Source organism: Etheostoma cragini, chromosome 13 (assembly GCF_013103735.1).
Source record: "Etheostoma cragini isolate CJK2018 chromosome 13, CSU_Ecrag_1.0, whole genome shotgun sequence".
NCBI classification, from domain to species: Eukaryota; Metazoa; Chordata; class Actinopteri; order Perciformes; family Percidae; genus Etheostoma; species Etheostoma cragini.
This window is the reverse complement of record NC_048419.1, coordinates 4,844,817-4,858,980: the sequence shown is the minus strand read 5'-3', so window position 1 is coordinate 4,858,980 and position 14,164 is coordinate 4,844,817. Positions and strand designations below refer to the sequence as shown.

Here is a 14,164-nt window from a genome sequence, read left to right as displayed (position 1 = left end):
TGACATTACATATTATATAATGCTAAGCCATGTGGCTACAGCCACAGCCTTATAGCACTGCAACTCTTTGTGACCTGACAACAAGATTGATGTTCTGAATGTAGGGTCAGATGTTCTTTTCCTTCATGAGAACTTGTCAACTTCTTATACATTGAGAATAGATTAATAAAAACTTCAGGTCGTTATAAATGGTTGGGAGAACCATTTTCTTCCAGGGGGTAACGGATAGGCCAGAAGTCATTGGTTTGGTCACCAACTCTATTAACAGCTGCAGACGAATTAAGGACATTCTTTTCTTTATTTCCCAATTACATATTAAAGAGCCCCTTCTTTGGCACAACCATATATTGGCTACCCCTCTGCCAATGCTTAGCTAGTATCTACACATGTATGATTTAAAATCATTTGGCAAGGCGTAAGGGCAGCACAGAGACCCTCAATGTTTCCTTTAACTGAGCTTCCTGACATCTTTATGGAGCCAACTCGCACCACTTTTATTGTAATTAGTCTCACAAAGGTTAAACATTGACCGAAAATTGCTTTTGCCAATCTAATTTGCATGGGTCATTCACTGAGTCTGCTTTCAGTGTGCTGCTGTGGTATACAACACAGCCAATTTTTGTAGAGGTTGGTAGGTTTTTGTTTGACTGAATTTAGGGACGGTGTGACACTTCCCGAAAACATCATCACCCTGCCAAGAAAGGAGTGTGAAGTCAACCATCTTTACCCGCATGCGGAACATTATCTTTGTAGTAATTGAACAGGTCTGGGTCTGGCCCCAGGCTTCTGTGAACATGCAGAGATTAAGATGAAAACTGGATAAGGTATAGGTCAAAAATAATTAATAATACCTTGTGTAAATATGTCCAGTGACCCATGTGTTCCTTTGCAGACTGGCTGTCAGTCAGTATGCTCACATTTTGAAGTTGCCCCAAAGGACGACTTGTAATAACTTTGGCGATGCCTTCACAGTGCTTTCATCGAGTCAAAAGTACTTTAAACTTCCCATAAGCCTCAGCTATGCTTATTCTTGTTTAGTGCTAAATGGACATGTATGTGTAACCTACTGGAATTAATGTTTGAAAGTTAACATTACTGAGCATTCTCTCTTACGCCATTTAATGTGATTTGATTTGAACACAAAATCAAGCCAATTGAGAACTTATACATGTAATTGTTTCAAGTGTACAGCAGGAGACATTCAAAACTTGAACGTTAATTACAAATTACTGAACAAAACGAGTAAAATATAACATGCAGCAGCAGTGTAGAACTTTGTTGGCTATCAGTGCAAATGAAATTAACCAGTAGGGTAATAGAGACACTACTACTGCTCAACCTGAGCAAAACCAAGGAGCTCATATTGATTTTAGAAAGAAATCACAGAGAACCTGACACTTCACGTCTCCACCCTTGGTTAATAAAAGCTCATAAACAGCTTTATTTATTAACCCTTATGTTGTCCTTGGGTCAAAGTGACACTTTTTCCTATATGAATGTTCTTTTTAACTACTCAATTGTAATTACCAAAAATAACATGACTGATTCCAGACAACGCACTATAAATCTCTACTTTCATGAATTTGAGGGTGTCTCATTCAATTTCATAGCATTTGGAGAAAGAATGGAAGTGGTTTCAAAATAGTATTGAGTAAAAGTTGACATATTCCAGTCTGTTATTATCCATCAATATACATTCCTTTAATTTTAGTCTAAATAATTCCTAATTTCTGTATAATTTCCTAACAATGAGGTTTATTTACCATAAATTCCAAAGAGTGTTACGCAGTGTTGAAAATGTCAAAAAAAGGGACGAAAACGTAAGAAAAAGTTAAAAACATTGATAAAAAGCATTAACAAAAGTGCCGATTTTGACGGGAAGACAACACAAGGGTTAGGGAAACTTAAAAAAAAGCTAAATCCCCATGCCAAGTTCCTGTTAACTTTTACATTATCCGCAGACTAAAGAACGGCTACCTCAGTTTCTCCCTCCTTACTTCCCCATAAAAAATAGTTCTTTTTGTTCTGCTTTTTTTTCTTGTGTAGTATAAAGGGACTACAACTTGCATTATATGTTGTGCAACCCTGTGTTGTAGAAGGACAATACATGAACCCTGAACCTATAGGTTAAGCGATAAGGCACAGAGGTGAGGGGGGGTTCATGTCCGGGATCAGGCCTGCAGACCGAAGCAGCGTGCAGAGCTGAGGACGTCGTCTCTGGTCAGATAGCATCCACAGAGCTGCCTCAGGCCGGTGAAAGAGTCCCTCCCGTGCATGACACGCCAGTTGTCTATGAAGATCACCTCAAATGAAAAAACAGAGGACGCAATCCTTAGATTACACTGAATTACCCTTACGTTCTTCTCTTTTTTCTTTACATTTATCCTAAAGCTGTAGATGAATTCATTGAAATTGACATTTGGAGAAGCATTTCTACATTTTAGTTTTTTAGCTCGGGCATTTCCGAATGCACCCTCCTTAAGAAGTGTAACTTCTTACTTTCCCTGGAGTCAGTTTCACCCACAGCTCGTTCTCTGGCCGCCTCAGTTCTGCTGTCAACTCTCGATGTGCCTCGTACCATCGCTGAACAAGGTCATGGGGTATTGTGTTTATCACTGATCGGTCATAGTTGTTGTATCTGTTGGTGAGAAATGATACAGCAATCTTGCTTGTTAAGACACTAGTGCGGTGGCCGACTGCCTGGCCTGTGGTATTCCTGCTCGCAACTTTCTCTAGAACGGCTCATCCAAACAACTTCTCACTCGACACTGCACCTCTGTAGGACTAACTCAACGTGCATTTGTTCGTAGTGTCACAATGATCCGTTTCTTTATTGCACAATTGCAACAGCAACATAATTAAACCTGTGTTAAACATAGAGAAAAAAAAAACGTTTGTCTCACAACATGCGGTTGAAAAATAGTTTGCCCTTCCTCTCTCTAGTCACACACACACACATCTGAGCCAGGTGAGGTCTAAATATAGAGTTAACACCCCAACGTCATCATCATCATCATCATCAGTAATTATGATCAGCATCATTTGAATATAGGCGTCACTATGATTTTAAATTAAATGCATGTGAATAGGTATAAAACAAAAATCTGTGTAATGGCTTCAACAACTTCCTTAGCTTCTGAGCTGTCCTTGGCAGTCAACATGCCATGACATAGTCGCGTCCCCTGGCAATTTGCACGTCATTAGCTAACAGATAGCTATTTGGGACAAGTCAATCAGGGAACAAAAGCGTTCATCCCTAAAGTGACATTGCTGACGCTTGTGATGTTTGAGTTTGCTACAATGTGTCCGTGTCAGCGGTGTCACATAGATTTCGAGAGCTCTCACTCAACACTGTGCTTCCTTGGGTCCTCAGCAATTCACCCGCTGTGTAAAGTGTAAAGTTGATTGGATAAATGGTTGTCGAGAAAATCACAAGACAGACAGACAGACAGACAGACAGACAGACAGACAGACAGACAGACAGACAGACAGACAGGGACTCCTTCCCCTTTAGTTATTTCATAATACCTTCAAAACTAGAGAAAATTCCTTTTGAAATAGAATATTTAAATAGCTTGAAAGAAACTGTGGCGCTTCAACCTTTTTACACTAGTAGGATCCCCAAACTGAAGAGCACCAGAAGGACACTCTCTACTCACCTAAACAGAACTACATGCAGACTGCATCGTAACTGAGAATATATACTGTAAATTGCAAAAAAATAACCATTTTAACTATTGAGGAAGGACAAGTTTGCCTTGTTATTCTATTCACACAAGGGAAGTAATTAATAACTAAATAGCGTGGCGTGTAAAGCTTTACTCCTACATTAAAATCCTAAATTTGAATGTCTGATAATTCACTACCGCACAAATAATGAGTAACATGACATCACAGTGATGCGCTGACATACCGTATCAGGTACATTTCATTGTTCCAAGGATAGACGTTGAGCACGGGGCCGATGCCTGTCATGTGGTTCCGGTGGTTGGCAGAGTTTTCAATGTACTCGTGCCTGATGGGCACCTGGGAAAGGAGTTTAAAGTTTTCAGGGGACCGCTGGCGTACTTTTTCAGCAGCGTAGAACCCATCCACAAGTAGTGTCCTTCCCCCAGTTCCTTCATGCTTGAGGCAGTGGAAAACCTGGATTCTGCAACAGCAATTGGCGGTAACAAGTTAGAAAATGCTACTTTTGTTTAAAGGCTAATTTTGGTTTAACCTGGGCCCTCTTTTCCCATTCCCTGGTTTTTAAGTGACTAATGTGACAATTGCTGTTCTTGCCACTGCCACTACTGGCTCTGATGTATTGTGTATTGTAAGTTTGTGAGTTTTTTGAAAACATTCTAGAAAAGAACCTTACAGAGATAGACCTTTTTGTTAAAAAGTAGGCTCCTTTATGTTTAATCTGAAACACTTCAGAATTCACTAAAGGTCTATCTCTGTATCTGTAGGGATCCTTTTCATAACACAGCATAATAATATGAGCATGTCAGTGGTATGAAAAAAAGAAATCCTTTTTTGGATGTAAATTGAAGGTGCGCAATTGCCCAATAACTTGCCAAATGCTGCGGTCTTGCCTAACACCGGACCAATTTCAAAAATTGTTGTTCCCATCAGTCACTTAGACACAAAAACATAGGAAAATAAGGTCCCGTTTAAAAAAACAACAACCTGAAGTTATCCTTTGAGATACGTTGCAAATTAAAACTGCTTAGTATAATAAAAACTGTTGGTCTGTTTTAATGCTTCCCAAACATAAAATCCTTTCAATTGCGTTGCATTGGGGCTTTTTTTAGATTTCATATCAGTTCATCTCTGCTGCACCTACCCACATGGTTCCTGAAAGTAGGAAGTGTCGGTGTGGCGGTCCAGGGCCAGTTGGCTGTAGGCAGAGTCTCCTCTGGAAAAATCGGAAGTAAAACACCACATTCTTCCATATGTAGTCTCCCTGTCAATCAATAACACAAAAAGCACGGATAAAGGCATAAGTGGACAGGGCTGGACGTCTTCTTTACTCCCTGTGAATATCACCATTGAATGCAAATTGTTAATGCAACATAGTTGCATTAGAATGTCACAGTACCAAGAAGCCAAAAAAAAATACTGAATACCTGATGAGGCTGACTCTCTGGGTCACTGCCTCTGTGGCCTCGACTGTAGCGGGGACATCATCTACGAAAGCGACCCCGTACAGAAGATAGTTCTGGAGAAACTTCTTTACTTCGTTGTCGCAGCTCATAAACGTGTCCCATTTGGCAGAGGGTATGTTTGCCTTTTTATAGATGTCTGAATTCCAAAGGATGCGTGGCTGGATGGTGCCCTGCTTCTTTCCTTCATAGCTGTTCTCAGCTAGCCAGCTAAGGCTGTACTCTGACACATGGCCCCCAGGCCCTGGGATACAGAAATAGAAAATATTGGTTATTATGTACTGTACATCTAATAGAAATTGCATCAAAATACTATGCATGACCTGGTTTTGACTCATCTTGATGTATGATTTATTAAAGGTTAAAGCATATTTGGAAAAATAGGATTGAACTGTTGTTTAGTAAAATGCACTAGAGTACACAATAACTTGAAATGAGGTGGACATTAGAGTAGCACAAGCATTTTAATCATTCTGAATCTAATTTCTTATCTCAATGTTCTGTCCTCTCACTGGGCCTTGTGTTAAGCGTGTGTGTCATGTGCATGAACAGAAACATAAACTCTGATTGACCTCTGTATGGCAGTACATCAGGTTGTAAAGGATTATGGAACAGCTAATAAAAGCATGGCCTCTACACTATATGTACTGTAAGCATACAGCAAATGAGTAGATCTTTGTGCAACATAAGTAGGGCTGGAGTAAATCTCAATAGCATCAGAGAGCCAATAAGCACGCTGCATGGTTTTACCAAGATCTAATGATGCTTTTGATTGGCTTTCTGACTAGACATGCAGTAAAAACACTATGTTAAGCAAAGAGACAGGGCTCACGTGTGTCTGCTTTGTGTTTTAATATAAAATTCTTAACTGTACCGTAATGTATTTTGTTGTCATTTGTTTTTGTTAAAATGGATTTTGATAAAATTGGTATAGAAAAAAAAGAGTCATTCAGGAACCGGTATCAAATTCAGTGCGCCCCAATACCGGATAAGTGGCTGAAGATGGATGGATGGATGGATGATGATACCCAGCCCTAAACATGAGGATCCATGATAGCCCTTACACCATTTAGCAGAGAAAGTCTGTGAGGGCCGAGGTTCATGGATGTGCACACTCAGATACAGCTGGCCTTGAATTTGCAACACTACGAACACTGTGTATATGCCAGTATGCCCACAGGAGTATGTTCATCATTAACTGTCTTAGGGCTGACAGGTCCCTATTTGTCACTTTTTGTAACATTAGTCCCCCATTGCCAGATCTTCCTCCAGAGCCCTGTGGAGGAGGGTCCACACATCATTCTGGGTTGGGAGGAAAACGTTCTCCAGTTTATCGGCATTACTTCAAACCAATCACAAGCAACGGCGTCTCTGCAAAATAGCCTCCACAATAAACTTGTTTTGGTGGAACATGTATACTACATTCAAAGGTTGTTTTAGTCGTGCAACAGAAAACTCAGATTGGACAGATTGGTCTAGCTAGCTGTCTGGATTTACCCTCCAGAGATCTGAGTACCATAGTCCTCATAAATCCACCAGAGTTGAAAATGCCAACACAAAGTAAGCCCAAGGTAACGGATATCCAAAATAAATGACCCTGGAAGCGGAACGTTGTTGATATAGACTTATGTAAGATTAACTGCCAGTCTTATGCGTAAGTTTAAAAAAAGACTGCATGCAGCCCACAAGGAGACATCAGGCAGTCTTCAGGACAATCCTGAGTAGCATCTGCAGACAGACACCCACAGCGATAAGACATGAGCATCTCCAAGCTGCCAGACTGGCTGCTAAGGTATTAAAAGCGTATAATAATAGTATTTGCCTGTCCATATTGTGCTTCCCATTTTAAAAACGGTACGGTACGGAAACCGTAAACATTGCTGCCTCTATTGCTGCCACAAGACAGTTTTTATAACACTATTTGGGTTAAAAAAAACGATCACAAGCACTGATCTACCCAGGAGTTTGTGTAAAAGTTGACTGTTTCTTGGTTAGACTTGTTTAACTCTGCCTGCTGGCCTCTCACAGGGCGGGGGTGTGATGGCTTGGAGCCCCACCGATGTGAGTGATTAGGCGGAGAACAAGGTGCTAGAAAGAGACCCTAGGTTCATAACTTAGCACTTTGATTCATTGGATATTGCATAAACATGTGGCTTTCTGTCAAAAGCTGCATTACAGACTTTATATTTAAGTGTATTTTGTGCTCATCTGGTGCATGTTGTTAAATTAATTGGGTTTAATCAAATTGCCGCAAATGAATATAGACACAGAAAACCGAGGGCGAGGTAGCACTCCACTGTGTAGCAGTACTGGTTGGTTTGTGAGTCTCTCAACAGTGTAGCTGTCATATTTATATTGTGCCGTGCAATGTTACAGCTTTCTAAAATAAAATGTAAGCTTTACTGAACACAATAGCGCAACATCCCGCTCTCATCATCAGTTAGTAATTGTGGTGTAAAAATGGACTCCCAGCTCACTTTTGAAGCCTATGCAAGACCTCTCTCTACCACCTCCGTAACATCTCCAAACTCCGACCCATTCTCTCCCTCCCAGACCCCGAAAAGCTGGTTCATGCCTTTGTCTCCTCCAGACTGGACTATTGCAACGCACTTCTCATTGGGATCCCTAGAAAGAGTCTGCAGAGGCTTCAGTACATTCAAAACTCTGCAGCTAGGATCCTGATGAGAGTGCGGAAACATGAGCACATTACCCCCATTCTCCACTGCTTCCCATCTCCACCAGGATTGAGTTCAAGGTTGCCCTCCTCACACATCAATCCATCCATGGACATGCCCCCCCTTACCTCAAAGAACTTATCAAACCACAGAACACAACCCGCTCCCTTCGCTCCACTCACTCAAACCTCCTCCACATTCCCAGAACCAGACCCAGGACAATGGGAGATGGGACATTTTGTGCTGCTGCCCCACGTCTGTGGAATGCCCTCCGTGACACCTTGAGGGCACCTCAATCCACGGAGTGTTTTAAAAAAAGACCTTAAAACATTTCCTTAAGGCAAAGCTTTTGGTCCCTTTTAGATGTTTTTTTATCCTCTCTTCTAAGAATAGCTTTATTTTCTTTTTTTAGTCTTTCTTTTTTGTTTTATTTTTCTCTTTTTTACCTGTAGCACTGTGAGATCTATTGATGAAAAGTGCATTATAAATAAAATGTATTATTATTATTATTATTATTATTATAATTAAGTAACAATTTGAGTTTGAAACCATGACATTGTGTCCAACTACGGTAGCTAGGTGTGGATATATCTTTTTATTTTATATTATCAGGACACAATGGAAGCAGTCCAGGGTCTTCTTTCATTGCCTGAACACACCTTAAAGTTAAACTGAGAACAGTATGTATCTTAATCCAATAAAGCACTGTCATCACAGAGGGAAAAGTCCACCTCCTATGTTATTTGAACTGTTTTTAACTGCTTCTTGTAATGCGCTGTAACATTTATTCAACAACATGCACCGGATGAGCACAAAATACACTTAAATATAAGGTATGTAATGCAGCATTTGAACCAAAGCCACATGTTTATGCAATATCCATTAAATCAAATAGCTACCCAGGGTCTCTGGGGCCCCTGGGGGTTAGGGACCTGTGCCCAGTTGGCAATCCAGCCTCATGTCATGACTTTATTACAGTGTCATAACAATGCGCTTCTTTTGGATGCTCTTTTGTGGGATGCACAGGGTGTAATATATAACTTTAAAACACTTTGGGCATGTTTTGCCTGACCAACCTTTTATTTCCAGAGGTTCAGTTTCAGTTTGGTAGAACAACTTTAAAATTGGATTTACATGTAAGGACGAGATGGCCATTTTGCAGAGTTGCATGGTCGGGACGGATGTTGAGGTCTATAGTCCCGGTGTCCAGGTTTCTCTGGTTGGTGCTGGAGTTGTACGACGCAGCAGAGCGGCAGTGATCGCGCAGCCACACGTAGTTCAAATGGATCGCCGTCCCTCCGTAGTTGACCACTGACGATTGCATAATTCATGACATTAATAGCGAGCTTTGCCTCACCAATGTGTGTTGTAACGTGCTTGAACTCACCTAGACAGTGTTCGAGTGGCTGCAAAGTTGCTGAAAGCGCAGCACACGCGCGGATGTGCGTCATGTGTCTCCATGGTAGCTGTGCGTTTCTGACTCCAGGGGACAGCTGAGCCTGTTTCAACGCGGGTCGCAACATCCTTGTAAACATGGTCAACATCGTCGACACAAGGTGTGATGAACAGAATGAAATAAGACGACAACAACCGCCTTCTTTCCCGAAAAAAAGCCACCGTGCAGTCGCTGAATTGATACGCCTCTTTAGCGCTTCGCTTCTCTGAGTCTTTCATCCCACAACATGTCTCAACATGCTTCATTTAGATTAATTTTTAAACACGGCACGGTTTATCTTGTGATATATATTGCAGAGTTTAACCAGTTCATAAACCGTGACCCTAACCTACACCAGGGACCGGTGGGACTGTGGTGGAGCAGTTTGACACATGCGTGGTTCCCTGGATCCCAAAAACCCGGATGTGTGTGTGTGTGTGTGTCACGTTATACACATGTGATGTACCTGTGCAAACGAGACAACTATGTGTGTGTAAATATATATATATATATATATATATATATATATATATATATATATATATATATATATATATATATATATATATATATATAAAATAGTAAGAAAGATTTAAAAAAAGGGTTTGTATACGCATTATAAACATCATATAGTTATTAGTGTATCAAAAGTCTTTAGTATTAAATATTGCAAAGCAATGAAATTAAATGATTAAATATTAAATACTGCACTGTGATCAAATTAAATAGTTACCAGTTGCCAAAGATATAGATTTATTACGCTGTTTAGATATGATAAAATATTGAATTTGTTACTACTCTAACTCTTTGTGACCATGTGATAACTTACAGAAGGCCCACCAAACGCATTTCAAAGTGTTCTACTGTATCCTCTTGACTTACTGTGTACTTCTATTTCAGAGGAATACACTGTACTACTACATCTACGCTACCTGTCAAAAGTTTGGTGCCACTTAGAAATTTCCGATTACATTATGTGCTTACATAATTGCAAAAGGCTTCTCCAGTGTTTTTCTAGTTAGTTTTTTTTTTTTTTATGATATTAGATTAGTAAACAGAATCTGCCTTTGGAACATTGGATGAATGGTAGCTGATAATGGGCAATGTAGATATTGCAAGATCAGCGACTGTAATGAGAAAATTACATTAAAGCATGATTTCATATATATCCTTCTATAATTTGCATGTATAATTCATGTAATTATTCACAATGCTTTTCAGGTTGTATGACTTTTAAAATCCCTTCCCTAGAGACTCTGTTAGTCTCTGCCATGGAGTCTGTAAGATAGACATACTTTGCAGAACACGTCATTTTCTCCTCTCGGGGAAACAGGATATAGGACTGGAATGCTATTTTAATTTCGTAAAGACGTCACACTGTTACTGCGTTAACTCTGTGAAAAAAACTGTCTTCACACTTGGTTGTTCTCTGCAGGGAATGATTGAATCTCACCAAAGACCAAACCTTGACTTAGTTGTGCAGCTGTCTTTATAACATAGGCTACATTTATTATAAGTCTCACACTCCAAAACAGTTCCTCTCTTGCTGTACAGAAACTTCCATAACCCCACCCACTCGGATCAGCTGGTATTCTGTCTATAATGGAGAAGTGTGGAATATTGTAGGTGACCCCAAAACCTTTGACTGGTAGTGTACCTGACAGAGTACAGAGGAATATTGCAGATTCAGACTTTACACACACAACAATTCAAATATGATGCAAGAGTTGTAGGCTCCACCTTAAGCAGATGTGAAGTCAATTTAAGATCTTCTTCACTTAAAGTAAACACTTGAATGTAGGACTAGTACTGTATTAATGGTAATAATTCAGTATAAAAACATTGCACGTAGGTCTACTTCTTCCCGTTAAGAGAAAAGGTAATAAGTAAAGGAAGATGCTGTTTGCCTGGGACCCAAGCGGTTTTTCTTCCCTCAGTCAGTTACTCCTTGCATGTTTTACGACGTAGGGGTGTGGTATTTCATGATGTCAGCGGAAGTGGTCTTTGTTTCAGCAGAGGTGCCTCACATCATCTAGGAAATACTGCAGGAGAGATGGGACCCTTGAGGACAACTAGCAGGCAAAGGGTGAGTAACTGGATGTGAGGTGATGGATGGCACGAGACAATTAGAGAGTAAATCAGCTGGAACTGAGACAAAAGTAGTGTGTGCTGCCAACCTGACAGCATGAACGGCTGTTTCTACTATGGGAACATGATGGCTATTTGAATCTGAGGCAAAAGTGAAGCCATGAGCTTGCTAACCCTTATTCACGCGGGGCTGCAGGCACTGGTAGACTTATAATAATAATAATGTATACTTTATTAATCCTGCAAGAGGAAATTACAATTTATACTCTGTTGTTTTTACACACACATGCTCAGTACCTATATGTGCACTAAATTGAGAGATGTCAGAGGGGGGCTTCCAATGGAAAGGCGCCCTAAGCAGTTGGGGGTTCCTGGGTGCCTTGCTCAAGAGCACCTTGGCAGTGCCCAGGAGGTGAACTGGCACCTCTCCAGCTACCAGTCCACCACCATACGTTGGTTCATATGGGGACTTGGTCCAGCAACCCTCTGGTTCCAACCTAACTCCCTACTGACTGAGCTACTGCCCCCCCCAGATTATGTTTTTGGGGCTTTTCCCTTTGTTATGAGTGACAGTGGATGGGCATGAAAGGGGGAGAGAGATGGGGGATGACACGCAGCAGAGGGCCGCAGGTCGGATTCAAACCCGCGCCGCTGCAGGACTCGACCAACATGGGTCAAACGCTACTGGCCGCCCCGCTATGGTTTAGATAAACCTGCATGCTTGCTCCCTCTGGATTCCTTTCTGGAAATAGGCTGTGAATCAGAGAGATAACACTCAACACCTGGCTGAATACATCTTTCCTATTCCTCCTACACTCTTTTCTGGTTACACACTGGGATGTCCCAAAAAAAAATCAGGAAGTTCAACAGAAGAACAAAGATCATAAATAATGACAGATTAGACGTTTAAAGTGTAACAAGTAGGCCTTTTCGGTATTGAACATGTCATTGATCATGTTGAAAAAACATGTTTTTGTTATTTAGGAGCTTAAAGTGCAGGTTGTGCAAATGTAAATTTCCAATCTGAAGCAAACAGGAAACAGGACTTCAATAATAGGAGAAAACAAGCAGATTTTCATATTTAAATGTTGCTTCTATATCACTCAGGCCTTGTGGTCAAAGTAAAGTGAATGCATGCTTCTAAATTGGTTTATTGATCTGTACAGATAAATACATGGGATGGGAATTTTGGCCTAAAAAAACATGTAGGGCAGACTAAAACCTTTATACAGTAAATACCTTTTTGGTAAATAGTATCCTAAGCTATTCAAATAATAATTCTTGATTTTATAAATCATGTTTTTTTAATGTTAAAATTGCATGAGCCTCAGTAAATCCTTCGGGTTAAACGTTTCTGTGGATGGCTCCCTTAAAGATGGCAATGCCACGTCTCATAGTTGTTAATTGTTTGCTGTTTGTTTCCTTCTTCTTCGCTCTCTAATAATGTATCCCTACTGTTTATAACCTGTATTTCGGAAAAACTTAAAACTCTTTTAAAAAAAAAAAAAAAAAAAAAAAGGGACTGAGTATCCAGGGCCCTTAAGTGAAAAAGGCCCAAAAGGCTAGAATGAATAACTGTGGGGCCCATACAGAATTACTCTCTAAAGGGCCCAGAATTTTGTGCTACGCCCCTGAACCTATCATCAATGCTAATTTATATTTGCTAATAATATGTTGGATAATTTTTGCAAAAAATATTCTAAAAGTTACCAATAATTTGGTGGCCCCCAAATTGAAGATCTCTGTTAATAGGGACTTAATTTGCCAATGAGTGCCCTCCCGTTAATTACTTGTTAATTAGCACCCGGCGCGGTGGTTTATAACGGAGAACTCTACACCTCTACCGTTATTTTTGCTTCCTTGAAGCCTGAGATTGTCATCAGGCCAGAGTTGCGACACTCGTTGATCTCACTAGCGGGAAGAAGGGGGGTCACGTGGTCCATGTAAGCCTGTATAGTTCCAACCACGCGCCGCGCTGTCACATTCCTCTGCGGGACTGACAGCAGCCATGTACTTCTTTCACTGTTACTGCATTATTTGTATATGTCAATTTTAACATTGGAGTGGTAGGGTTGCTAGTAGCCTACTACTACTATAAAAACACTATAAATGTATTAATGTAGGCCAACCAATCACTCAACAACAAGTTTAAAACCTTTTACTTCCAGTGATTGTCAGGTCTTTTATGTACAGATGTACATCATGTACTAGAACAGATAAGGCTTCATCTTCAAATGTGTTTATATATAAAAAAAAAAAAACACAAGCTGCTTATTTACCATCTTAAGTCAAACTATAAATATTTTATACAGTTGATAAATGGACCATCTTGTTTGATTTCATTAAAATATTAAAAGTATAGCCTAACTATTGATAATCAATCCAAGTGTCACAGGTGACTACACAACATGATAATTTTAAGACTAAAGCCATACTCAAAGTGTCAAATATATTAAAGAATAACAACTCATTACGCTTGGATGAAGGAATGAAATAGTATTTTTATTAGACAATGAGTGAGACAACAAGTGTGTGTGTGTGTGTGTGTGTGTGTGTGTGTGTGTGTGTGTGTGTGTGTGTGTCTAACAAGAACAAAGTGAAGGAACAGACATTAATATTGTGTTATAAGTGTTAAGAAGAGAGAAACACGGTGGGAAAACAATAATACTTAGCATTAAATGACTCCTGTCTTGCGCCTCATTTTCCCAGAGGCCTGAAGCACACCGAGGGACCCCGGTCTCTCCCACCAGAGCCGTCCGCCGTTAGGTGCACTGCAATCGGATAACGTCTTAGCCTGTTCCGCTCAGTGCAGCCCCGAA

At 40.3% G+C, this 14,164-nt stretch overlaps 1 protein-coding gene across 1 annotated transcript; it reads right to left on the bottom strand.

The window, feature by feature from the left end:
• Window positions 1-2,013: 2,013 nt before the first annotated feature.
• tmlhe (trimethyllysine hydroxylase, epsilon) lies at window positions 2,014-9,582 on the bottom strand. The gene is made up of 7 exons (XM_034889224.1): window positions 9,210-9,582; window positions 8,957-9,133; window positions 5,112-5,391; window positions 4,829-4,948; window positions 3,914-4,150; window positions 2,500-2,638; window positions 2,014-2,303 (listed from the first exon to the last, which is right to left on the bottom strand). The coding sequence occupies exons 1-7, from the start codon at window positions 9,364-9,366 to the stop codon at window positions 2,172-2,174; spliced, it is 1,242 nt and encodes a 413-aa protein (XP_034745115.1). The 5' UTR covers window positions 9,367-9,582; the 3' UTR covers window positions 2,014-2,171.
• Between the last annotated feature and the right edge of the window lie 4,582 nt (window positions 9,583-14,164).

What these genes read in the sequence shown, in the direction of transcription:
- tmlhe (XM_034889224.1), bottom strand. Translation starts at nt 9,366, where the DNA reads ATGTTGACCATGTTTACAAGGATGTTGCGACCCGCGTTGAAACAGGCT. An exon ending in CAGAGAGTCAGCCTCATCAG is followed by an intron (nt 4,949 to 5,111) that starts GTATTCAGTATT and finishes ATTGATTGACAG; the next exon opens with GGAGACTACATATGGAAGAA. An exon ending in TGAAACTGACTCCAGGGAAA is followed by an intron (nt 2,304 to 2,499) that starts GTAAGAAGTTAC and finishes TTTTCATTTGAG; the next exon opens with GTGATCTTCATAGACAACTG.